A 24711-nucleotide genomic window follows, 5' to 3' on the forward strand; every position below is an offset into this window, starting at 1 on the left:
ACTTAGCTAAAATGATACTAATGCCCCAACTGCTCTATGTGCTCCATAACGCCCCGGTATGGCTACCACAAAATAGGTTTTATAAAATAAATTCTATTTTCTGAGGCTTAATCTGGGGAAGGAAGCGCCCACGGATGAGGTTAGAATATTTATAGAGACCAAAAGACGAAGGGGGACTGGCTCTACCTAATCCTTGGTGCTAGTACTTAGCTGCCCAGAGCCAACACATGGTGGGGTGGGGTGTGACAGGTTTGGAGACCTCGGCGGGGAAAATATTACAGTATGTGATCGGAAAAGGTCCTCTGCTGGCAAGTCTGGAGGCGGGAAATTTTTCGTCCACACTCTGCATCATATCCTACTATACAGTTGATAGATAAAGTATGGGGTAAGATCAAACAGGTGAGATAGGTAACCGGGTTCACTAGATATACCCCCATGTGGGACAACCCCAACATTCCGGAATTTTTATCCCTTAAAGAATTTGGGCAATGGAGGAGAATTGGTATCTGGTACCTCTCCCAAGTGATGGATGGAAACATATTTAAGAGTTTTGAAGTACTGCTAAAAGACTTCCCACTGGGACATAGTATGTTTTATAAATACCTGCAGCTACGTCACGCATTTGAATCGCAGAACAGAATAACACCAATTGTTATACAATCAGATAGTGTAATTAATATATTGGGGACGCAGAGAGGGACGGCAGGATATATATCGATGGTCTACGGGGGACTTCTGTCCATGTCGGTTGGGAGGCAACAAATTGGGGCATATGCAAGGTGGGTGGAAGATTTGGGAGAAATTGGGGAGGAGAAATGGGAGTCTATTTTGCAATATGTCATCAAAATATCTCTGAGCGAGGCGAAACGGCTATCGCAATTATGTTATATACAGAGTATATAGAACCCCCGTGTGGATGAAGAAAGTGGGACTGAGAACAGATTCCAAGTGTCCAAAATGTACTGTGGAGGAAGCAGGGATCATGCACATGTTGTGGGAATGCCCGTGTTTACAAGGGTTTTGGATCACAGTGTTAAATTTAATTCAATCAGTGATGCAAGTGGACCTACCCAAAAACCCGCTGGTGTGTGCTGGGGTATGTGGATGAAGTGGGGGTGGATGAACAAGAGAAACTGGCAGTGGCACGATTGTTGTATGCAGCAGGGAAACTAATTGCCTTGTATTGGCTATCTGAAAAAGCACCGACACGTAAGGAATTTGTTGAAAAAGTGAATTATATTATTTATATGGAGAAAAATGTTTATATTAAAAGGGGAAGGAAAACTCAATATGAGAAGATCTGGAGCAAGTGGCTGGACTTTCCTGGATTAGCGTCACTTCATCTACTGAAAGATAGGATATTTAGACTATAGGTAGGAAAGGAAAGATCGCAGTGGCTGAGAAATAAGGAGGGCAGGTCATTATGTGAATAAAGAGGGATGTAGAGAGTGGAGGGGTGAGACTGTCGACCGGAAGGGGGAGGGGAAGGGGGGGGGGGAGTATGTGTGAGGACTACCCTCACAATTTGTTGTTAGGTTTATGAAAGTTTTAAAATGCAATAAAAATGTATCTGATTTTTAAAAAAAAACTGTACTGATTGTCAGGGGTTCTGGAACGGATTTTCATCCAGGAGATTCCCTTCTGTAAATATCTGCGTAACTCTTCTATATGTTTCCAATGTTATATTAGTGGTGCAAAACACCTAAGTAGACAAAGAGCCAGAAAGAAATGCTGGAGAATTTCCCCTATGAAGCCACTAGAATAATGAATTCAACTCCAGTTTATATTAAAGTCCGAGACAAATGAAGGAGTGTATTTGAAAAGTTAAACAACTTTGTATTAATTAACATCATGTGCCTTATAAAGACTGCAAATTGGACTGTGATTGGTTGGTCACTGAAATAAAGCAGGAGTGTAAATCTGTCTTCAGGAGTCTTCGGACCACCACCGTAACTTCCTCATGGACTGGAATAATGTGCAACCCCCCCCCCCATCCCCCAAAAAAAAAGTAATGATGTGTTGCAGCTGTGGTGTTGACTGCTTTGCAGCTGTGGTGTTGAGTGCTGTCATTTTTAAGTTTCTTATTTTATGTTCAGTAGTCAGAAATAATCTGATCACCATTCTCATGTATGCCAAATTAACCCACACAAACCGAAACCCTACAGCGCAGCCTTTAGTTATTCTATGCCCACAGGAATTCAGGCAGCAGCCACATGCAGAAAATTGCCAACATGTTTGCTTATTACAGTTAGTGACTGGGTTCCCTCCCATCTCTATGATTCTTTTAAACATGTTCCTAATTATGAGTCTTAAGAATAATTGGGCTAATTAAAGGCTGTTAGAAGAGAGCACCAAGCTCATATTAAAGCCTTAGGGACAGAATCAGACAGGAATTTGTCGCAGATTACAACATTGTTATTTTAGTCTCCGCCGCGGAGACAGCACATGCTTAGAAAGAGTTTAAAAGGACAGGCATATTTGCCTTATGGTAAACATAAGCACATTATTTTATAGTGTGTGTTCCGGGCCCAGACAGCAGTACCCCAATGTGATTGCCCAAGGAACATAGGCAGGTAAAGAAAATGTGTTCTGACACTTATTGTCACCTACAGCTAAAATTAGAAGTTTACATACACTATCTAAAAAGACACATCTGCATGTTTTTCTCCCTATCTGACATGAAATCAGAATAAGGCCCTGTGCGCACTGGAAAACGGAAATGTCTTAAGAAAATTCCACAGGGTCTGAAAGATTACCGCACCCGCGGTAAAAAACGCAGCAAACCGCACCCGAAAACCGCATGCGGTTTGCCGCGGGTTGGTACATGTGTTTTAATGCATTCAATGCAATAAAGCACATTGAGAAAAAAAAACAGTCATTTCTTTCTGAGATAGATAGTAGATAGACAGATAGAAGAATAGATAGAGGGATAGATAGAGGACAGATCAATCAACAATCGACACACTGCAGTTCTCACGGTCGGTAGTGTGTTCACATTACCGACCGTGGGAAATGACCTGTGGTTACCTCTCTGCAGTCTCGTTACGAGGCTGAATTCTGAACACTGTCAGTCGTGGCTGGATGCAAGCGACGTGGGACCTGCGTGGATTACGCCGGAGCTGTGTGTTTTGGGGGGGGTTAATAAAGGGGTGAAAGAGGGGCTTTTTTGTGTTTTATTTAAAATAAAGGATTTTTCGGTGTTTGTGTTTATTTACTTTACTTACAGGTTAATCATGAAAGCTGTCTCATAGACGCTGCCGTGATTAAGATTGGACTTAGTGGCGGCGATGCGCTGCCATTAACTCATTATTACCCTGATTGCCACCGCATCACGGCAATAGGAAGAGCCGGGGACATTCCGGGACTGCCGCATAATGGATGCGACAGTCCCGGGGCAGCTGCGGGCTGATATTCTCGGCTGTGGGGGGGGGGGGGGCATTAACCCTGTCCCTCGCCCTCCCCAGCCTGAGAAAACCGGGCCGCCGCTGTGTGTTTACCTCGGCTGGACGGTAAAAATACGGCGGAGCCCACGTTTTTTATTTTTATATGTTTGTTTGATTTCTGCGTGTATTCTATATGTCTGTGTCTGTGTGTGAGTGCGATATATGTGTGCATTCTATGTCTGTAATATGTGTGTGTGTTTACTCTGCTCCGCTTCCTCTTCCTGTCATAATGACATCACTTCCCTGCAAACCGCAGGCAATGATGAACATTATGTCCCGAAACCGCGAAATACCGCAGGGAATAACACAGGAAAACGCAATGAACCGCACAGAATTTGCTGCCTGCGTTATTCCCTGCGGGATTTCCCGATTACATTGCAGTCAATGGAGTAAAATACCGCAGCGACGTGCGGAAAAGAAGTGACATGCAATTGTTTTTGCTGCGGGAAACCCGCAGCAAAACATGCAGCTGTCAAAATCCGCATAGTGCGCACAGCATTTTTTTTTCCCATAGGATTTGCTGGTGAATCACTGCAGAGATGTTATGAACATAACATGCATCGAAACATGCAGCAAAACCGCAGGAAATACGCAGCAAAAACCGGTAAGTGCGCACAGGGCTTAAACCTTTCCTGTTTTAGGTCAATTAGGAACCAAAATTATTTATATTTGCCAAATGCCAGAATAATGAGAGAGAGAGAATGTTTTAAGGCATTTTTATTACTTTCTTCAAAGTTTACATACATTTCATTAGTATTTGGTACTATTGCCCTTAAACTATATGACTTGGTTGATGTTCCCTGCGATCACATGTGGAGGACCGTGGGAGCTTCTACCTGTGAACGCAAATAACCTGAGTAACGTCACTGCTCATCGCTGCTGCTCATTCTCTGCCTGAAGCTCTCAGAGGATGATCATGTTCTATGGCCGCTGGCTGTCACTTCAGATGTAGCAGAGCTGGAATTATCATGGGACCTCGTGTAGATTACGTCGGACCAGAGTGTTTTGGGTGTTAATAAGTTGGTGAAAGAGGGTGTTTTTTTTGTATTTGATTTCAAATAAAGGATTTTTTAGATGTTTCTGTTTATTTATTTTCATTTACAGATTAGTAATTGGGGGGTCTCAGACGCCTCCCATTACAAATCTAGGGCTTAGTGGCAGCTGTGAGCTGTTAACTCCTTATTACTCCGATTGTCATCGCACCAAGGTAAACGGGATAGGTCGGGTAAAGTTCCACAACTGTTGCATTTAATGGATGCAACAATCCTGGGCGGCTGCAGGCTGGTATTTTTAAACTGGGGTGGGGCCAATAAGCATGGGCTTTCCCAACCAGAGAATACAAGTTCCCAGCAGGCGGCTTTATCATGGCTGGGTACCAAAATTGGGGGAATGGCATGCAGGTTTTTTTTTTATTATTTCAATAATAATAATAAAAAAATAATAACAACAACAATAATTAAACAAAAAAAAAAAGCAGCATGCAGTTTTTCTTATTTTGATACAGACAAGATAAGCACACAGCTGGGGCTGCAGCCTGTAGCCGTATGCTTTATCTGTGCTGGGTATCATTATATGAGGGGTACCATGTGCCAATTTTATTTATTTTTAAAGCACTAGAGATGCACACATAGTGCCTGTGATTGGTTGCAGTCAAACACACTGCCACACAGGGTGGGGGCGCGTATGACTGCAACCAATCAGACATGCCAGGACTGCCGGTGGGCAAGGGAAGCAGTGAATATGTATGAAGGATAATGAGCGACCCCGGATGTAGCGCTAGAGCAGTGTGGAAACTTGCTAAGTATAACACACCTGCTCCAATTACCCTATCCCTTCTACCACCATTTTCAAGCGCCAGATTCTGGACACCATAGACTTATATGGGGACCGGCGTCCAGCCAGATATCTGGGATCAATTCAGGACCCGAATTAGGTTTTGGGTTTTTTTTTAACCAGGTTAGACCCGCTGATCCCAATATCTGCAATTCCGCCCATCACTAGTCAACAGCTATCTAGTTTTATGGCCAAGTTTAGACATTATGCCCACTGGTTGCCAACATCCTAAATTTTCCTTTTCAAATCCCTTTCTTCCATACATGTGACCTCCAGTTGAGCTCGGTCCACTTTGCAGCTTACCAGCCATGGATTAATTAAAGGGACTGATCCTAATGACAAGAGTGTGATCAACCAAAGAGGTAAAGCGGCAATGAACAAGGGGATCTACATGCAAATATGTTGTTGCCGGATGTAGTTGTGTGGAAGGATCGTCTTTTCTTTTTTTTTTATTTACCAGTGAAGGATGACAGGTTTACACGGATTCTCATTTCTTCAGTATTGTCTTAACCACATCTGACATGTGCACATCTACAAATGATGTATTTAATCTGCAAAACATCCTTTTGCCAAATTTAAACGAGATTTTATGTATTTTTTTTTAATTACAAGAAAAAAAATTGATCTGTCGTTTCCTTAAAATAATGAGCTCTCAGCTGGGATAGGAGAAAAGCAGTGGACGGAAAAGAGCAGGAATATATTACGATATGTGTATGTGGCTGCTAAACCAGAAACAAACATGTCATATCAACGTGATTAGCCTTTGAGCCTTGGCCACCCAGAATAAGGCTGTTAGGGTCTTGTTCATAGCACATTTATGATATACTGTACATATACATCACAAAAGTGAGTACACCCCTCACATTTCTGTACATATTTTATTTTATCATTTCATGGGACAACAGTGAAGATCTGACACTTTGATAAAATGTCCAGTACTTAGTGTACAGCTTGTATAACTGTACATTTGGTGAACTCTAAATAACACACAGTCATTAATGTCTAAACTGTTGGCAAAGAAAGTGAGTAAACCCCTAAGTGAAGATCGTCAAATTGTGCTTAAAGTGCCAATATTTTCTGTGGCCACCATTATTTCCTAGCACTGCCATTACTCTCTTGGGAATGGTGGTCACTAGAGCTTCACAGGAGCCACTAGATCCTCTTCTATCCTCAATGATGACATCACAAAGCTGATGGATGTTAGAGACCTTGCGCTCTTCCATCTTCTGTTTGAGGAGGTCCGATAGAGCTGCTCAATAAGGTTTAGGTCTGGGGATACTTGGCCAGTCCAGCATCTTTACCCTCAGTTTCTTTACTAAGGCAGTGGTCATCTTGGAGGTGTGTTTGGGGGTCATTATCATGTTGGAACAGAAAGAGAGGGAATCATCGTGTACTTCAGTATGTCACAGTACATGTTAGTATTCATGGTTTCCTCAATGACCTGTAGCTCCCCACAGCCAGCAGCACTCATGCAGCCCCAAATCAGGACACTCCCACCACCATGCTTGACTGTAGGCAGCACACACTTGTCTTTGTACTCCTCACCTGGCTTCTGCCACACATGCTTGACACTATCTGAACCAAATAAGTTTATCTTTGGTCTCATGAGACCACAGGACATGGGTTCCAGTAATCCATATCCTTAGTCTGCCTGTCTTCAGCAAACTCTTTGCGGGCTTTCTTGTGCATGATCTTTATAATAGGCTTCGTACTGTATGCACGGTTTTATTTTGTGGGGACCTGTGTGGCTGGATTTTTTGCTGATGGTATTTAACCTTGTATTCTTGAAATTTGTTGAATTGTCTTTCTCTATTCTTTCTTTTCAAAAAAGAAAGATTACACACAAGAGGCTTCCTTCTGGGACGACAGCCATACAGACCAACTTTATGTTGTGTGCAGTTTATGGTCTGAGCACTCACTGGCGGACTCCACCCCTGTAACCTCTGCAGTAAGGCTGACATCACTCATATGTCCATTTTGAAAAGACAACCTCTGCATATGACACTGAGCACGTGCACTCAACTTGTTTGATCGACCATGACGAGGTCTGTTCTGAGTGGAACCAGTCTTGTTAAACCGCTGTATGGTCTTGGCCACTGTGTTGCAGCTCAGTTTCAGGGTAGTGACAATCTTCTTATAGCCTTGGCCATCTTTATGCAGAGCAACAATTCTTTCTTTGTTTCAGATCAGAGAATTGTTTGTCATGAGGAGGCATGTTGAAATTCCATAGACTACTATGAGAGAGTGTGTGAGCGATAACACCAAAGGTAACACATCTGCTCTCCATTCACACCTGAGACCTTGTAACACTAATGAGTTACATGGCACTGGAGAAAGAAAATGGCTAATTGGACACAATTTGGCCATATTCACTAAGGGGTGTACTCACTTTTGTTACCAGCAGAATGAAACATTCCAGGAGAAAGTCTGTTCTGCACATGAGCAGTATTTCAGTCCCGAAAGTGTTGGCCCAAATGAAAACAGCACAAAGGTTCCATAAAAGAAGTGATAAATCAAGAAAATAGTTTTAACACAAATTTACACAATCTTGGAATTTTTTTTTAAATTTTAGGACAGTATTAACTGGTTTTACTGGTAAAAATCTGACAGACACAATGAAATATTCGATAACTGCTATGAGTCACAGTAAAAATTTAACGTCTCGCCCATATCACCTTGAATGGCCTGCCCCGAAATGGTACATTACATCTCAGGAGTTATTGAGCAAGATTTTTTAAATTTAAATAAGTGCAAAAAAAAGAATATATTTTGATATACAGATAGTACAAAACTTTTTTTTTTTTTTTTGTTCCAATAATTCTATTCTGTGTTAGCACAATTCGCACAAATCTCCCTCCCTGGTGATATTTTATGGGGAGAGTCCTCAGTGATGATCTATGGATTGCTTAAAGGGGTTGTCCACTACTTTGACACTGATGACCTATCCTAAGGATAGGCCATCCATGTCTGATCGGCTGGGGTCCAACACACCGCACCCCCGCCACTCTGTTCTAGGCGTAATCAGGACCTTTGGAAGGATTGATCCATTCTAATTTTGATGATGAATTTGAAATAAAGAAAAACATTTTTTTATGGACATCAGTGCTGGATTTGTTTCTACCCCTTCCTCCCTTCAATGTATGTCTTCTGATAGCAGCTGCGGCGGCTTACTGCACATCCGCCTCCTATTCTAATCAATAGGAAGTGGATGTGCAGTACCCGCCTGCAGCCACTATCAGACGACAGAGCAGTGCCGGAACTGAGCATTTCCGGCTGCATGCTGCTGCCGTCGCCGGGACTGAAAAGAGCTGATCAGCAGGGGGGGGCGGGGTGTCAGACCCCAGCCGATCAGACATTGATGACCTATCCTAAGGATAGGCCATCAATGTCACAGTAGTGGACAACCCCTTTAAATTGCGGTCAAACAGCCCTGGCGGTGTCTTATTTCTTAGACAACCAAGGGATCGGCAGTCTGAAATCAGATCTGCTGGATGCTTATCTCCTCCAATATCATCTGTCAGGGACCCCCATACACATTAACCTGCCATCCGAATAAGTCGGTTTCAAATGGTTCGGCCGACAGTGTGTACAGGGGGGCTTTTGTTTGGTACATGACTTCCACAGGTAACTGGAGCCTGATCGTTACATTATGGTAGTATTATAAAAGTGATAAATTTAAGAAGACGGCACTTACAATGGTAGCTTTACACTCATGTCCCCTGCAGAGCTCTGTGTACGAGTTGTATCGAACATAGATCACCCAGCTGCCGATGAAGACCGCCAGCCATGAGAAGAAGAGGTATTTAATCCGCATATATGACAAGCGAGCCTGTGGATACAAAACCCATCCGCGTTACCATGATCGGCTATTCATCCACTCATATAATTAATGCTCCATCCTACCATTCTCTAAAACATTTCTCAATACCTAGAAACGGGTTTCCATGTGTTAATCGAATTGGAAATGGTCAGTGGTTCCAAGCCCTAAAGGAAAGCAATCTCTTAACTGGAACATTTAGAAGAAAAAAAAAATAAAGTAAATGGATTTCCTTCTAGAAAACACTTGAGAAGCTCCACAAAAATGAATTTCTATCCAGCTGTAGAGACATCTATAAACGCTATGGGGTCATATCCATCATGGGTTGTAGATTTCTGTACAAGAGCAGGACAACGATCACATCAGGACAATGTAGAACGGACTTTCAGATAAATTTGATTGTAGATTATTATTATCTGGATGAAAGTGGTTGAGTTTTATCAGTGTGGGATACAGTTTTTCTTGACCTAGGTCTATATTGGTAACAGAATTAGAGCATATGCTAAGAACGTCAAACAATAAGGGATTGAGTCCCCAATGGTGGAAATGTTGTAGTCTAAGCTTATACTCTTATCGTACTGAAAAAAAATCTAAGTTTTATTTTTTTTTTTTAAAGAAATGCATTTTCAAAACATCAAAGACAATTTTTCCAAACCTAAAGTTCCCAAAAAAGTGTCCTTTAAGATCTGTTGTGCTGTCTGTACCTAGGGGAAAGTATTACAGGGAACCTTCTCCCGGATTAACAATCAAACTACATTCTGTGGTTGTTGGATGGACAGGAGAACCATGGAATGGTGGTAGATTTGGAAGTGACCTTCAGGGTAACCTGATCCAACCCCCTAGTCATAGCAGGATTCACTGTATCATCCCAGATGGAGAAGAAAATGTGTTGCCCATTGGACAGCTCCTCTATTATGGAGGCACCAACAAATCTTTCCCTTTTTCAAAAGTTGGGTAATGCGGTAATTCGTGTCTAGATCTAGGTGTGCATGTGTCTTATACTTATCAACTTTCCCTAACTCAAGTTAAAAAGGGAATATTTTATAGACTTGAAAAAACTGGCAAACCACGAAACACCCCACAAATTTTCCCTGTTTTTGCGCGTCACACGCCATTATGGTATGGTAGCGCCCAGAAGAAGAGCAAAGTGCAAAAACAGGGAGAGGCGATGTGCTACACGCTTGGTCTGATTTCTATAGTTATAAAGTGCATCTCAATAAATTAGAATATCATCAAAAAGTCAATTTATTTTAGTAATTTAATACAAAATAGGAAACACATGTATTATATAGAGTCATTACACACAGAGGGATCTATTTCAGGTGTTTATTTCTGTTAATGTTGAGGACTACTGCTTACAGCCAATGAAAACCTAAAAGTCATTATTTCAGAAAATTAAATAAATTACCACCAAACAGATGCAAAGGCTTTCTAAGCGTTTAAAATGGTCCCTTAGTCTGGCTCAGTAGCCTACACAATCATGGGGAAGACTGCTGACTTGCCAGATGTATTGAAGGCAGTCATTACCACACTCAACATGGAGGGTAAGCCACAAAAGGTCATTGCTAAAGAAACTGGCTGTTCACAGTGGCTATATCCAAGCATATTAATGGAAAGTTGAGTGGAAAAAAAAAGTGTGGTAGAAAAAGGTACACAAACAACCAGGATAACCACAGCCTTGATAGGATTGTTAAGAAATGCTAATGTATGGAGATGCATTTGTACAAGCAAGCGCGTATGTATATACAGCAGAATTCTAGCTTGTAGGATTAATCAGGTAAAAAAAAGTTACCAACCGTGCTGAGATTCCTGGACAGTCTGTAAAAGTAGGGCACTTTCTTATCCAATTTGCCCCCAGAAATTAATGTTTCTATAATTATTTATTATTTATTTTTTATTTTTTTTTCAAAGCTGGAGGAGTTTGTACAGTTTTTGAGCATAATTATCACCATTTTACAGCTCACAGTGAATAATACTAAATTGTTTCTAATCAGTTTTATGGGCTGTAGACCAACATAAATTCTTAATCATTCGTTACAGTTTGCCAATTTGTCCCTAAAAGTATTGGCTGATCCTAATTTTAAGATAAGTTGTCCAGAAGGAAAAAAAAAAAATCAAGATGGCATTTCTGGAATGGTCTATATATTAGGTCAAAGGGTCTTGCTCATTGGTCAGTGTTTATTTTGGGTGGGTCATATGGGTCGGACTCCTATGCCATTTGTTGAGGGCATGTCCTTTATAAATGTGTTGGGTATAAGGAAAATATTTTGCATGTTTTCATCTTTGGAATCGCACTTATACATTTTGAAGTGAGGTCCATGTATTTACGCGTTGGCTTATTCACACGGCCATATTTGTCCAGTATTTCATATTCTCGCTCTCTAAGATCTCTATACATGGAAGTAAAAAAACCTTTATTTGCAAACGGTTTTACTTTTTTCTTCTGCCGAGCCTAAACCTGATAGCTACGTAAACAGAGTATATGTGTATTCATAAAGCTTGAATCCCTATTGCCGAACATGATGCATATGTGACGCCCCTAGACTATCGGGTTGTCACAGGGTACTGCGCAAACTGCCCTTCTGTGAGGTATTCCAAGTCCCTCATGGTTCTGGGTCCCTATCTAAATGGTGTTGCCTCCAACAGCAAATCAAATCCTACAAACACCATGCACCACACCCACCAGGCACACCAGTGGAAGGCTTGAGTGGAATAGAGTCGCCCACCTGGGGGGGTCAGGGAGGGGAGGTGAGGAGTGTAGTCAGTGAGAGTCAGAGAGTGGTGAGTGAGAGGAGCTCGGGAGCGGTGGCTCCTACAGAAGTCGGACACCCGGTCGCAGGGGATTGTGGCAAGGTGCCTGGACCTGTCGAGGAGGACAGCCGGCAGCCTAGCACTATCACCGGTCTGGGACCGAAGGCAAAACGTGGTACACGGACCCTAGGTCGGGGAGTAGCTTCAGGCAACCCGAAAATTCACCTGAGGAGAACGGAGCCTTTATGATCTGTTCCCACCCGCTCCAGAATCGGGGCATTAGGGCAACGAGGGGGATAGGACTTTCCAACCCAAAATGGTCCAGAGAATCCTAAGCGTGAGCCCTGAGAGCAAGCTCCCACACTTAGCCACAGTGGGGAGCGGGGCCCAGCAAGTTCCATACTACTGGGCCACTACGTTGAAGTTAAACTTAGTGCCAGGAGGCTGGTCACAGATTACCAGGCAACACTATCGGGGACAGGACCGGGACGAGCTCCCCTCAGCGGCAGTGGCACCCAGAGAGTTGGTTTACCCGGTTGTCAGCCTCTCCTTATTGACTGAGTGAGTACGAGAGTGACCCCTGCATCCCACGGCATTCCCCACACCGAGTCCTGGGGCATCCCCCCTACCCGTGGAGGGCTACGACACCTTGCTGCCCCACTTCATCACCCCGGGTACTCCCAATGGCAGCGGCGGTACTCCCCTAATTACCGTACACCACGGGTGGCGTCACGAACTATACATACATATACATACATAGTCATTCTCTGACTTTATTCTTGCTGCACCATTGAGTATGCAAGATTTTATTTATTTTTTTAAATCCGCCATACTGTTTCAGAGATATGAGTCTTTATAATTAGGGGTAGATTTCATAGTGTTTACTAAAAAGGGTGTGTGGCTAACAGGGCTATAATGTAGAGCAGCCTAAAGACACTCCTCTAAAAATTCCTGTAAGCCACACACCTTGTCAAAAACTATAACAAATAGCACTTAATAAAAGTATGTATCTCTGAAACCATATGGCAGATTAACAAAAATGGAATCCTCAGGGGAGCAGAGGAAATAAAATAGGAGCAAAAACTGCCCTCTGTTAACCTGGTGACAGGTCCTATTTAAGCAGGGGCAGACATATCACTGGTGTACCCTGTATGGCCGCACAGGGGCCCAAGAGGTAAGGGGGCTCATTTTTACCTCCAAACCAGATGGAATTGTGCATTATTATGAGCTTTTGGGCTGCAAAGGGCCCATATATTGCTTTTGCACAGGGGCCCTCTTCTGTCTGTATCTGCCAATGTATCAAAGCATCCATAATATTTCAACACTAGTCAAACCAATGGGATGGAGGATATATTTCCATACATAAATTTCCATTTTTTTTAGGGGAATCTTATCTACCACTGTGACACTGAATGGTTTCTTGCGGGGTTTATATTTTGATAGAACCATTTCTTTAAAAGTCATTCAGAAGTCAATATCCCTATGGTTTGTTAGTAACCGGCTTATGCAGGGGTGGAGATATCACTTGTGCAGCCGCAACGGCCCAAGAGCTAAGGGGGCCCATTTCTACCTCCAAAACAGGTGGGGTTATGCTATTGGATTGAAAAGGGGTCCATTTACTATTCTTGCACAGGTGCCCTCTCCCGTCTGTGTCCGCTAATCGCCTTGTGTCCGCTTACTATAGGCTAAATTTTTGTGATTACCATGTGAAGGCTATTCTATCTTATGTAAAAATAAAACCTATAAGAAAATCATGGAAAAATGTAAAAAGCTAAAATTTGGATGGGATCTCTTATTTTTCAGAAGCCGAATCTTTGACAAAATTTCAGACCTTTCTAAAACGTACCACTGTCCATGATTATTACTTTGATTAGACAAGGGGTAAGTTATTTTGTCGGAGAACAATTCGCTATCTAACTGTTGTATCTGGTCATGAATCGGAGAGCAGACATAGTATGACTCAGGTTCTGGAACATCTCAGCAGACGGAAGCAAAAACAGTCAAAGTTCTGGAAATGTGTAGACATCAAGTCAGTGACCCTCCTTTACAAGAGCCAACGTTATGGGAGAGGCCAAGTAAAACTGAGCAGACGTAGCTGTTGGATCAACTGCAGATGACGCGGCCGTAAGGAAATACTTACGAATCTAAAGCTGAAAAGCAAAGCTGTAATTGTAGTTATGGATGAACCATTCTTTACTTCTCAAGAGTTTTCAAGGAACATATCTGAAAGTGATCCTGCAAGCTGCACTAACCCTAAACCACCACTTTGTAACTGCACCGTAGTTCTACATTTGTAATGCTGCGTCCCTGCACTCCTTGAGCTCCTCCTCCTGCAGGGACGCGCTTGTCCCTCACCACCATATCCGGCTCCTTCTATGCTGCCCCTGCTCTCCTCCACATGGTCTTCCCTTCCTCCTGCCTCTCTGGCCATGTGCATGGGCACAGGGCCTCCAGAAGTGCTCCTAGGGCATGCGCCGCTGTCCTCTTCTTAAAAGGCCAGCGCGCCACTCCTAGGAAGTGCCTCTCAGCCTATCGCTGAGAGGCACTGGGTATTTAAAGTATGCTTCCACTAAGGGAGGTGCTTGTTCAACACCCTAAGTTTAGTCAGTTGAGTTCTGTCGTTAGTTGTCAGGTCACCCTGTCCGTCCATGCCGTCTGGTCCCGCCCGTCCTTTCCTGTTTGTCCTGTTCCTGCCGATACCTGGTTCTAGCCTGTCCTGCCCTGTTGAGCACCTGTTTCCAGTTCTGTTCCTGCCTGTACCTGGTCCCAGCCTGTCCTTCCCTGTGAGCACCTGGTTCCAGTCCATTTCCTGCCTGCACCTGATCCCAGCCCGTCCTACCCTGTTGGGCACCTGGTTCCAGTGCTGTACCTGATCCCAACCCATCCTACCTGTTGGCACCCGGCTTTAGTCCTGTTCCCGCTTGTACCAGATCCCATCCTGTCCTGCCTGTTGGCACCCCATTGAGTACTAGTCCTGTTTGTACCTGCTGCCAGTCCGTCCTGCCGTGTCCTAACTTGTGACTGTGTTCGTCCTGGTCGTGCAATCCGCCTTGCTAGTGACTCTGCCTGTCCATCCTGCCCTGCTGGTGCTAGAGACTCTGCCTATCCATCTTGGCCGTGCCTTCTGCCTTCCTAGTGACTCTGTCTGTCCATCCTCCCTGTGCTGTCTGTCTTTGCTCCCCTGGTGGTCCCTGTTTACGCTTGAGACTTTGTCTTGTCTGCTCCTGTGTCTACCCCTGTTCTGGGGGTCAGCGGCCACAGTCCTGACTTTAAACCATAAAAGGGTAGGCCCGGGGTCTTCCTGTAGTCCAGTTGGTCCACTTCAGCTTGCCGCAGCACCATCTCCGGCGGCGAACTTTACAACATTCTAACAAATTCCTTCTTATTCCCTAGCAATTGCTCCAAAATTCTGAAATTAAGTTTTAATCCGGGTTGGTGCCATATAAATCTGTGAGGACTATTCTGGCGGGGCGTTGTCGGTACTAGATAGGTAAAAGTGCCGCACTGCATCAAAAAAAAAAAATAAAAAATACAGAATTCGAGCCAACTGATATATGGCAAATCTGGATTTATCTGACAGTTAAAATACCTTTCAAGAGACACAATATGGATTGGATTTTTGCATAATGTTGAGTATCAACTATTATAGCCCGAGAGATAATTCAATAGATTTGTCCTCTTTAATGGCAGAACAGCGGCAAATCATAAAAGCATGGCTATCTGTTGCTTTATTGCCAAAAAGTGATGCATCTGCTCAAGGCTAACTCCTCTTCAGGTGTCTGGCTGTAATAATAAATGGATATTACAAGCAATGAATCTAGGTAATGCTCATTGATCTGTGATAGAGCGTCCTCATTCAGCCTGGATTTGGGGAAATGTTATGAAGAGCTTTGTGAATAAAAGGTAATTCTCAGTGTGTAGGAGCCACTTCATCAGCCACTTCCCCAGATGGAATCATTTCAGGATGAAAAGAAAAAAAAAGAAGAAATGAGGGATATGCCTCGTTATGTGAAGTTTCCTCTACAAGACTCTTGGCGTCACGTATCACTGCAGTATTGGAAAACATGCTCCCCCGTCTCCACAGATGTAGATCTGAAGTATGTGATCACTGTTTATCAGAATATCTAGTAAAACGGATTTACTGGCAGCAAGTGCCCCCTTCCCCCTTACCATTAAAGATGGTGATCTTCCGGTTCCAGCTTCAGATTAGTGAGGTTGATGCAATAGCGGTCCTACAAAGTGTGTTTGCATGGATGCATCGGTCCTGCAGAAAAATAAATTTTAATATATACATAAAAGTACATGCAATAGTTTAAGGTTTGAAACAGATGTTACTTATGGAATTGCAAATTTAATTTATTTTTTTTTTCCAAGCATTTTTAGGCCTTTTTCCACAGATCAGCTTTTTTTTATTTCTGAAAAGAGATGATCAAACCCGAAGAGTAAAGTTTGGTGCTCGGCCCAAACATAGACTTTAAAATAAAAAAAAAAAAAAAAAAGATCAAAAAAAAAAAAAATCAGTGTGAGTTCGGAGTTCAGAGATCGGGCACTTTACGTGTGCAAGCCACTCGAGTAAGTATCTCCATGCTCAGGTACGCTCGGTGCGAGACGCTTGCAGTCTCTGAATGGCTCGCACTGAGGGTAACAACAGCAGTATTGGATGTAGTATGTAAAAAAATTAAAAGTTAAAAACCCACCCTCCCTCTTTTGTAAGTGCTCGGTTTATGGCTGGCTCCCAATCAGTGACTTAGGGCAGCATGGTGGCTCAGTGGTTAGCACTGCAGTCTTGCAGCACTGGGGTCCTGGGCTCTAGTCCCACTAAGGACAACACCTGCAAGGAGTTTGTATATTCTCCCCGTGTTTGCGTGGGTTTCCTCCGGGTACTCCGGTTTCCTCTCACACTCCAAAAACATACTGATAGGGAATTTAGATTGTGAGCCCCAATGGGGACAGTGTTGCCTATGTATGTAGAGCGCTATGACATTAATAGCGCTATATAAATGAATAAATATTATTATTATTCCTTCCCTAGGAGACTTTCCACCCCTGATAAGACTGCAGAGGTGGCCGGTAACTTAAGCAACGAGCAGTAAGAAAGAGAAAAATCATCAGTTTTTGGGAATGGAGAGGATTTTAACAAAGTTACAAGGTAGTTTTTATAAGAGCAATTTTACCCATTTTAAAAGAGGAGATGATCCCTGTAACAAAATCATATATATACGAATAAACCTGCAATCATTTTCAAGTATTGCACTCTCCAATACAGTTAATCCCCGAGAGACAGGAAGAAGGAAAGAGGAAAATATGGGGAGGGGACTTTCAATATAAATTTTGGTATCCTCATAATCCAACTTTGTAAAAAGTACCATATAATTTATAACAGAAATCAACATACAAAATTTCAACAAACAAAACAAAAAACAAACAGGTGAAAACTATACGCACACACTTTAACATACACACAGACATATACAAAACAAACATGTATACACATGTATACACACACACACACACACACACACACACACACATATATACGCACACATAAATACACACAAACACACATATATACACACACATACATATAATACACAGACCCACATACACACACATACATACGCACACAAACACACACATTTATACACACCCACCACATACAAATAATATACACACCCACAAACACATATAGATATATATATACACACACACATACATACAGAGATACACACGCATACATACTATAATTTATATATTATATATATATATATATAAAAAAAAATAAAATTTATTAATTTATATAACGCTGTTAATGCCACAGCACTTTACATACATTGGCAACACTGTCCCCATTGGGGCTCACAATCTAAATTCCCTATTGGTATGTTTTTGGAGTGTGGGAGAAAACCAGAGTACCCAGAGGAAACCCACACAAACTCCATGCAGATGTTGTCCTTGGTGGGAATTGAACCCAGGACCGCAGCGCTGCAAGACTGCAGTGCTAACCACTGAGCCACCGTGCCATACACATATATATACATATATATACACACACACATACACAGTGTGTCCACCGCCATTAACTTGAGAACGGCAGCAGCTATAGGCATAGAAGTGGTGTCTAGGTATAGTAAAGTAGCCATGCGCTATGCAATGAAACCCCCTATAGCGCCACCTGGTGGAAAACAACAGTTAGCATTTTTATCTTGAAAACGGAACGAGATAGAGAAAAAAAGTGAATTAAAAAATTGGAGGGCATCATCAATTCAATAAGAATCATACATACACACAGACCGCTATTTTTTCAAATTACATCCACAAACTTAGTTGTATTTTAAGTGATATACTACCATTAATTAGCAAGTACTGCATTTGTGAAGTGTAAAGGATATGATACATTTTTAAAAAATATTTACAAAATGTAAGTCTGAAAATTGTGACATGCATTTGTATTCAATCCCCCTCAGTCAATACTTTGCAGGACCAACTTTTGCTGCAATTATTATTATAGTGCCTATTATTCCATGGCCCTTTACATTTCTGCTGCAGATCCTTTTATCTCCACCAGCTCTTCACATCCAGAGGCTGAGAGTTTTGTCCAATATTCTTTGCACACTCGCTCTAGGTCAGTGAGATTGGACGGAGGCATCTGATCAGCAATTTTCATGGCTCTGTATATATTAATATAACCCATTGACAATACATTTGGAGATTCAAGGCCCTCCAATACAAATGAAACACATTTTCATGCTCTATAAAACATTTAGGACAGTGTGTAGAGTTCTCCATCCCATCTTACACATTCTGAGTGAAGAATAATGAAAGCTATTAATTATAAACCATTGCGACCAAAAAGGAAAGCATTTTAAGTTGTAGCCCCATCAAAATGAATTTAAACATCTTAAAACCTCTTCAAAATCACTTTTCAGGAAAATATTGGTGTTTTATTCTTTCAGATATCAGGAAAGCATCATATAAACACCTATGGAATACAATGAAGCACAGCCATGTATTATCAATTCTACAAACGGAAAACCTGCCTGCGGTCCACGGACTGAGGGACCGCCATTATCCGCAGTGGGTTCTTGTAAGAACACCACTGACTAACGGAATCATACGATAACTCAAAGACAATGGCAATGAATTCTAAAGTCACCTGTCAGCAATCCTCAGAGAAGTTGGTCGGCCAAAGACATTTCTGCACTTTGATTGCAACTTTTTGTACATGACAAATCACAGACAACACACCCACGATTAGCAGGTCACACGTGACTTACATAGAAGCCTTAGAGCAGTGCATGAAGGTTGGTCGCGGGTTACAACACAACTCTATTGACGGTGAAATGGGATCCTTCAATGTGAACTGTCACTGTGTAATACTAGATGACTACAGCTTATGTTGCAATCCATAATTACATTGTCAAAATTGAAGTGTTAAAGAAACCACCAACAAGCAGGTCAGCTGCTATTTATACATCTTTATAGCCAATTTAAATGCTAAAGGCAGTTCTGTCCACCAATACAAGACCATTTATACAGGCTTCTCAATCTATGAATATTTACATTGAGTAAAGGGACCTTTAATTAGAGCAAATGTACATAGGAATGAATAGTAATCATACCCGGAGATCAAATAATGATCATTGGTCTCCATACACAACTCATAGTATTGAAAAGTTACACATGCAAATATAGCAAGTGATTGTGTGGCGCCCCTGAGGCTTCAGTTGCCACAGGGTACTGTACCTCACTTAAGGTGCGGTACTCATCATGGATCCAGAGGAGGTTGGTACCGGTTCTACAACACACAAACTCATACACACCAATAGTTTGCCCTCCCCAATGGGGACCAGGCTAGGGTTGGGTCTTAAGGTAGTCACCAAACATGAGGGGCTGCCACCCACTAGCAACAGGGAACCGGGGGAGGAGCAGCCACTAGGGGGAGTTAGGAGCTAACACAACAGTTAGGGGGTTCTCCAGCAGGAGAGGAGAGGAACAGACGGGTTTTACTGGTGGCTCTGGTGGGACGCAGGGGTTAAAACAGTTGCCGAGGGGAGAGCTTCATTGCTCCCTCAGGACCGGCGCAGTGCAGGGTGCAGAATCCTAGGGTAGAACAAACTTTAAGTTGTATCACCAAAATCTGCCCAACAGAGGGATTGTAGGTCCCTCTGGCCACCACAGTTCCCGGAGCACAGTGCTACATAGGGTCCGGAGTTGTAATATAAGTCAGGCCCCACCACAGACCCACGGCACCTGCATACGGGACAGGAGTTCACTTTTCAAGAACCGGGGTCCCCAAGTAGCTTCAGGCCGCAGGGATCTATCTCTAAAGGTGCAAGGAGGAAGGGCCCACCGTCTGGTTCTGACCTCCAAAGGATCCAGGATCGACTGGGGTCCATCGTGGCGGTGACCGGTATCTCCCGGGCAATCTAGAACTGTGAGTAAAGACACTTTGACCCGCAAAGACTGTGTCCTCCTGTTCTTGCCGGCGCCCCGCGCTTCGGCGCCAGCCATCACTACCAGCGGAGACCCGAAATGCCCAATTAGTGACTTCTATTGGGGTTCAGGTCAGTCTGGGTCCCAAATTGAACTTTATATGAACCCGCTGAACCAAACTTCCATGGGTTCGCTAAACTCTATCCAAGCAGCATTATTCAGCAGAGCGTCTGCAGAGCACAGCTCAGGTCAGCAATGAGACAATGGGCTTGGTGTGAACAATCAACCAACAATGAGCGTCAGCTCCTTCCCTTCACCTACCAGAATCAGGAAGTCAGCTGGCTGGGGGAGCGCACGTCATCCCTTTAAAAGGCTTGTTCAGTCACAAATTTCCAATAACCTATCCATGGAATAAGTCCTCAATATGAGATTGATTGGGGTCTAACACCCGGCACTCTCACCAATCAGCTGAAAGCAGCTCCAACGGTTGCCATATGTAAATACGTTGAACGGAGCAGCTCAGTACAGCCCCATTGAATAGGTAGCAGCCGCTGTGGTGTTCTGCGGCGCAGCTCCCGTTTTGATCAAAAACAACCTGCCAGCAGTGGAATGTTCACATTGATTCAAGGTACGCGCCATTTAACGCGTTTCCATCCAGCGAACACTGGAGCAGTTTTTAGCTGATCAGTGGAGTGCCAGGTGTTAGACCCCTACCAGTCCGATAATGATAACCTAACCCATGGATAAGTCATTAACAAATTTTTGCCTTGATAACGCCTCTAAGACCTTATCAGGGAAAAGAAAAAAACAACAACAAGAAAAAAAAAAACCTTGCTATATGTACGGCAAAGTTATTAATGGGAAGCTTATTCAATGAGGTATTCAAGAGGTTTCAATGTGACTTTTGGAAGCTGCCCCAAAATCCATGTAAAAAAAAAATAAAAATCTTTTTTTTTTTTCAATATGGTTGGAAGGAGCCCAGCTTTAGAGCTTTATTTTTTCTTTATTCTTTTTCAGTGCTAAGTCCCAGTGAAGCATGGAGGAGGTGGTGTGATGGTGCTTTGCTGGTGACACTGTTGGGGATTTATTCAACATTGAAGGCATACTGAACCAGCATGGTTACCACAGCATCTTGCAGCGGCGTGCTATTCCATCCGGTTTGCGTTTAGTTGGACCATCATTTATTTTTCAACAGGACAATGACCCCAAACACACCTCCAGGCTGTGTAAGGGCTATTTGACTAAGAAGGAGAGTGATAGGGTGCTACGCCAGATGACCTGGCCTCCACAGTCACCAGACCTGAACTCATTCGAGATGGTTTGGGGTGAGCTGGACCACAGAGTGAAGGCGAAAGGGTCAACAAGTTCTAAGCATCTCTGGGAACTCCTTCAAGACTGTTGGAAAACCATTTCTGGTGACTACCTCTTGAAGCTCATCAAGAGAATGCCAAGAGTGTGCAAAGTAGTAATCAAAGCAAAAGGTGGCTACTTTGAAGAACCCAGACTATAAGACAGATTTTCAGTTGATTCACACTTTAAGTATTTCATTCCACGTTTTCATTCATAGTTTTGATGTCTTCAATGTGAATCTACAATTTTTAAGGTCATGAAAATAAAAGAAAACTCTTTGAATGAGAAGGTGTGTCCAAACTTTTGGTCAGTACTGTATATGTATGTATGTATGTGTATATATATATATATATATATATATATATATTATAATATAATATATATATTATAATATAATATATATATTATAATATAATATATAGTATGAGACTGACCGGCTACATTGAAAAAGGCCGGTATGTACCACATAAGTGGTGTGAACCTGGATTTCTATGCTAGCACTTGTAGTGCCGCGTTTCTGCTGAAATATTCTTAGGGCAGGTTCACAGGTGGCTAAGGGGATGGGTGGTTCTGGCCACCTACATACCTGGCACATGGGTGTGTCTCACATGTGTCTGACAGGCCACATGTTTTTTTTAATGGAGTCTGTTGTTTGGCATATGGCAGACTGGATGGAGTCTGAGGAGGCAGTGTGTGGAGTGTGCAGCAGCACTGTAGGAAAAGCAGCGTCTGAGAGGAGAAAGGTTGCTAATCTCTGAGAGGCAGGAGCCTCTGAATGGAACACAGCTGAGGGACGTCAGCCTGTGTGGAAAGATTGTCAGGAGCCAGAATGAGAGAGACTACCAGGAGGCAGAGTGTGTGTGTGTGTGTGTGTGTGTGTGTGTGTGTGTGTGTGTGTGTGTGTGTGTGTGACAGGCTGCTCCAGTGCACGGAGGTGTTGAGGCCTCTCTGGATACCACTGAGGAAGATGGATCCAAATCTGTGCGGGTGAACCGCTGAATTAATGGACTGGAAAACCATGAGTGTGACGGCCAGTAAGGCTACTTTCACACGTCCGGTTTGAGCAGTGCGGCTCAATCTAGCTGTGAAACCTATGCAACGGATGCGGCGAAAACACTGCATCCTTTGCACAAGTTTTTACATGCGGCCCGTCCGTTTTTTTTCCGGTTGTGGCACGCTACTGAGCATGCGCAGTGGAAGAAACCGCATGCGGCAGCCGGATGCTTTTTTTCCGCATCGCGCCGCATCCGGCGTCCATAGGCATGCATTGAAAAATGCGCCGCAGCGGCCGGATGTGTCGCGATGCGTTTTTTTTGCCGGACAAAAAAAAGTTGCAAGATACGTTACCTCCGGCCGCCGCTTTAATTAAGTTTGCCACATCCGGAAAAAAACGGATGCAACGCAAAGCCATCAGGCACAATCCGGTAACAATGCAAATCTATGGGGCTGAAACGGGTGCGGTACCGGATCCGTTTTACCCGTTTTTTTCCGGATTGTGCCTGATGGAAAAAACCTGATGTGTGAAACTAGCCTAAGGCCGGTTTCACACATCCGGCTTTTAGCCGGTTTGCCGGATCCGGCGCTCTCCCATACAGACAATACAGTACAGTGACAGCGCTGTAACTTCCGGGTCACATGCGCCAGTCACATGACAGCACGTGACCGGTGCTTGTTGCGCTGTCACTGTACTGTAGTCACTGTATGGGAGAGCGCCGGATGTGTGCAAAAAGCCGGATGTGTGAAACCGGCCTAAGCCGTATGGCCCTTTTTGAAGAATGGGATTTTTATTTGTTATGTACCCGGAGTGCGGATTATCTCTTGTTTAATAAGCTGCTGGACATTATTTGAACGGTGTGCTCCCCTATGCTACCTCACATCGCAGCAAAAGTGAAAAAAATAACTGGGTGCAACTTCAATATATATGAGGATATATATATATATTATATATATATATATATTATATATATTACACACACACTATATATATATATATATATATATATATATATATATATATATATATATATATATATATATATATATATATCTATCAGCTTGTTGGCCATTTGCAGGGTAGAGAAAAAAAAGAACAAGAATAAGACAAGACGTGTCTATAGAAACACAGAACGGATAAACATTTAGCTAGAAAAGATAATAGAGAACGGTTATGATCAAGCGGTAGATAGAAGTAGTTTCCTTTCAGCCGACAGAGATCACACAAAAAAGCTGTCTGTATAGCGGTTATCAATCACTGCACTTTGAAGGACTCGCGGGTTTCTACGTGGACCACAAAGAAGCTCGACAAACATACACCTGAGACTTATAAATGGGTTTCCCTGGGTACTTCATACTAACACAACATTTGCAGACATGAAAATAACTCCAGAGCGTGCGGCCATTATGATGGTTTGTACGAAGAATACAATAAAGAAAGAAGTGAACGTTATAATCCAGGAGGAAGGGATAAAAATAGGCCTCTCACGACTCCAAATTGTAAGGTTCTCCTCACCGTCGTCACTCACTCGCACATTCCCTGTAATAGTAGATGTGCCGAGCTTCTTTGTCAGATCACAAAGTCGGCCCTCCCCAGAGCTCCATGAAATAATGGCAGTATCCTTGCCGTAGGATTACAGTCAAGTAATTGATGGCTTTTTTTTATTAGACACCTCTAGTTATTCCATGATTAACTTCAAGGCCTGAAATTACACTGTGAAGCATCCGACAAGGTGATATTTTTTACGAGCGGCCAGAACTCCGCCATCGTATCACAGAAGATTATTTTTCACTTACTACAATTCATCTCCAAATGTCATAATTGTCATTTTTTTCCCTTAGAATTTACTCTCTTTGGTAAAATATCCAGCACTTCTAAATTGGTGCTTCAGGGATTATTTATAGTGTGACTGCCGGGAGATCAGTCAAGTGTGCTAAGCGATTCAACGGCTTTACTTTTATTGATCATGGCCCAATAAGGAAGAAAAGAACGAAAGAAAAATTTACTTTTTATGTCCCTGATAGATCCCAATGGTCGTCAATATTTTTCTTTATACATGTGGCACTGAGCCTATGAAAGCAGAATATATC

General features: G+C 42.8%; 1 protein-coding gene across 3 annotated transcripts in view; it reads right to left on the bottom strand.

The window, feature by feature from the left end:
- DIPK1A (divergent protein kinase domain 1A) overlaps positions 1–24711 on the bottom strand; it is a 210992-nt gene that overhangs the window by 39951 nt on the left and 146330 nt on the right. For all 3 annotated transcript variants that reach the window (XM_075321036.1, XM_075321037.1, XM_075321038.1), the window contains 2 exons: positions 16015–16108; positions 8971–9105 (listed from right to left, as the gene is read on the bottom strand). In XM_075321036.1, the coding sequence (XP_075177151.1) occupies positions 8971–9105; positions 16015–16017 (138 nt within the window). In that variant the 5' untranslated portion in view covers positions 16018–16108. The remainder of the gene's footprint in view (positions 1–8970; positions 9106–16014; positions 16109–24711) is intronic.

Source organism: Anomaloglossus baeobatrachus, chromosome 8 (assembly GCF_048569485.1).
Source record: "Anomaloglossus baeobatrachus isolate aAnoBae1 chromosome 8, aAnoBae1.hap1, whole genome shotgun sequence".
In the NCBI taxonomy this organism is placed as follows: Eukaryota; Metazoa; Chordata; class Amphibia; order Anura; family Aromobatidae; genus Anomaloglossus; species Anomaloglossus baeobatrachus.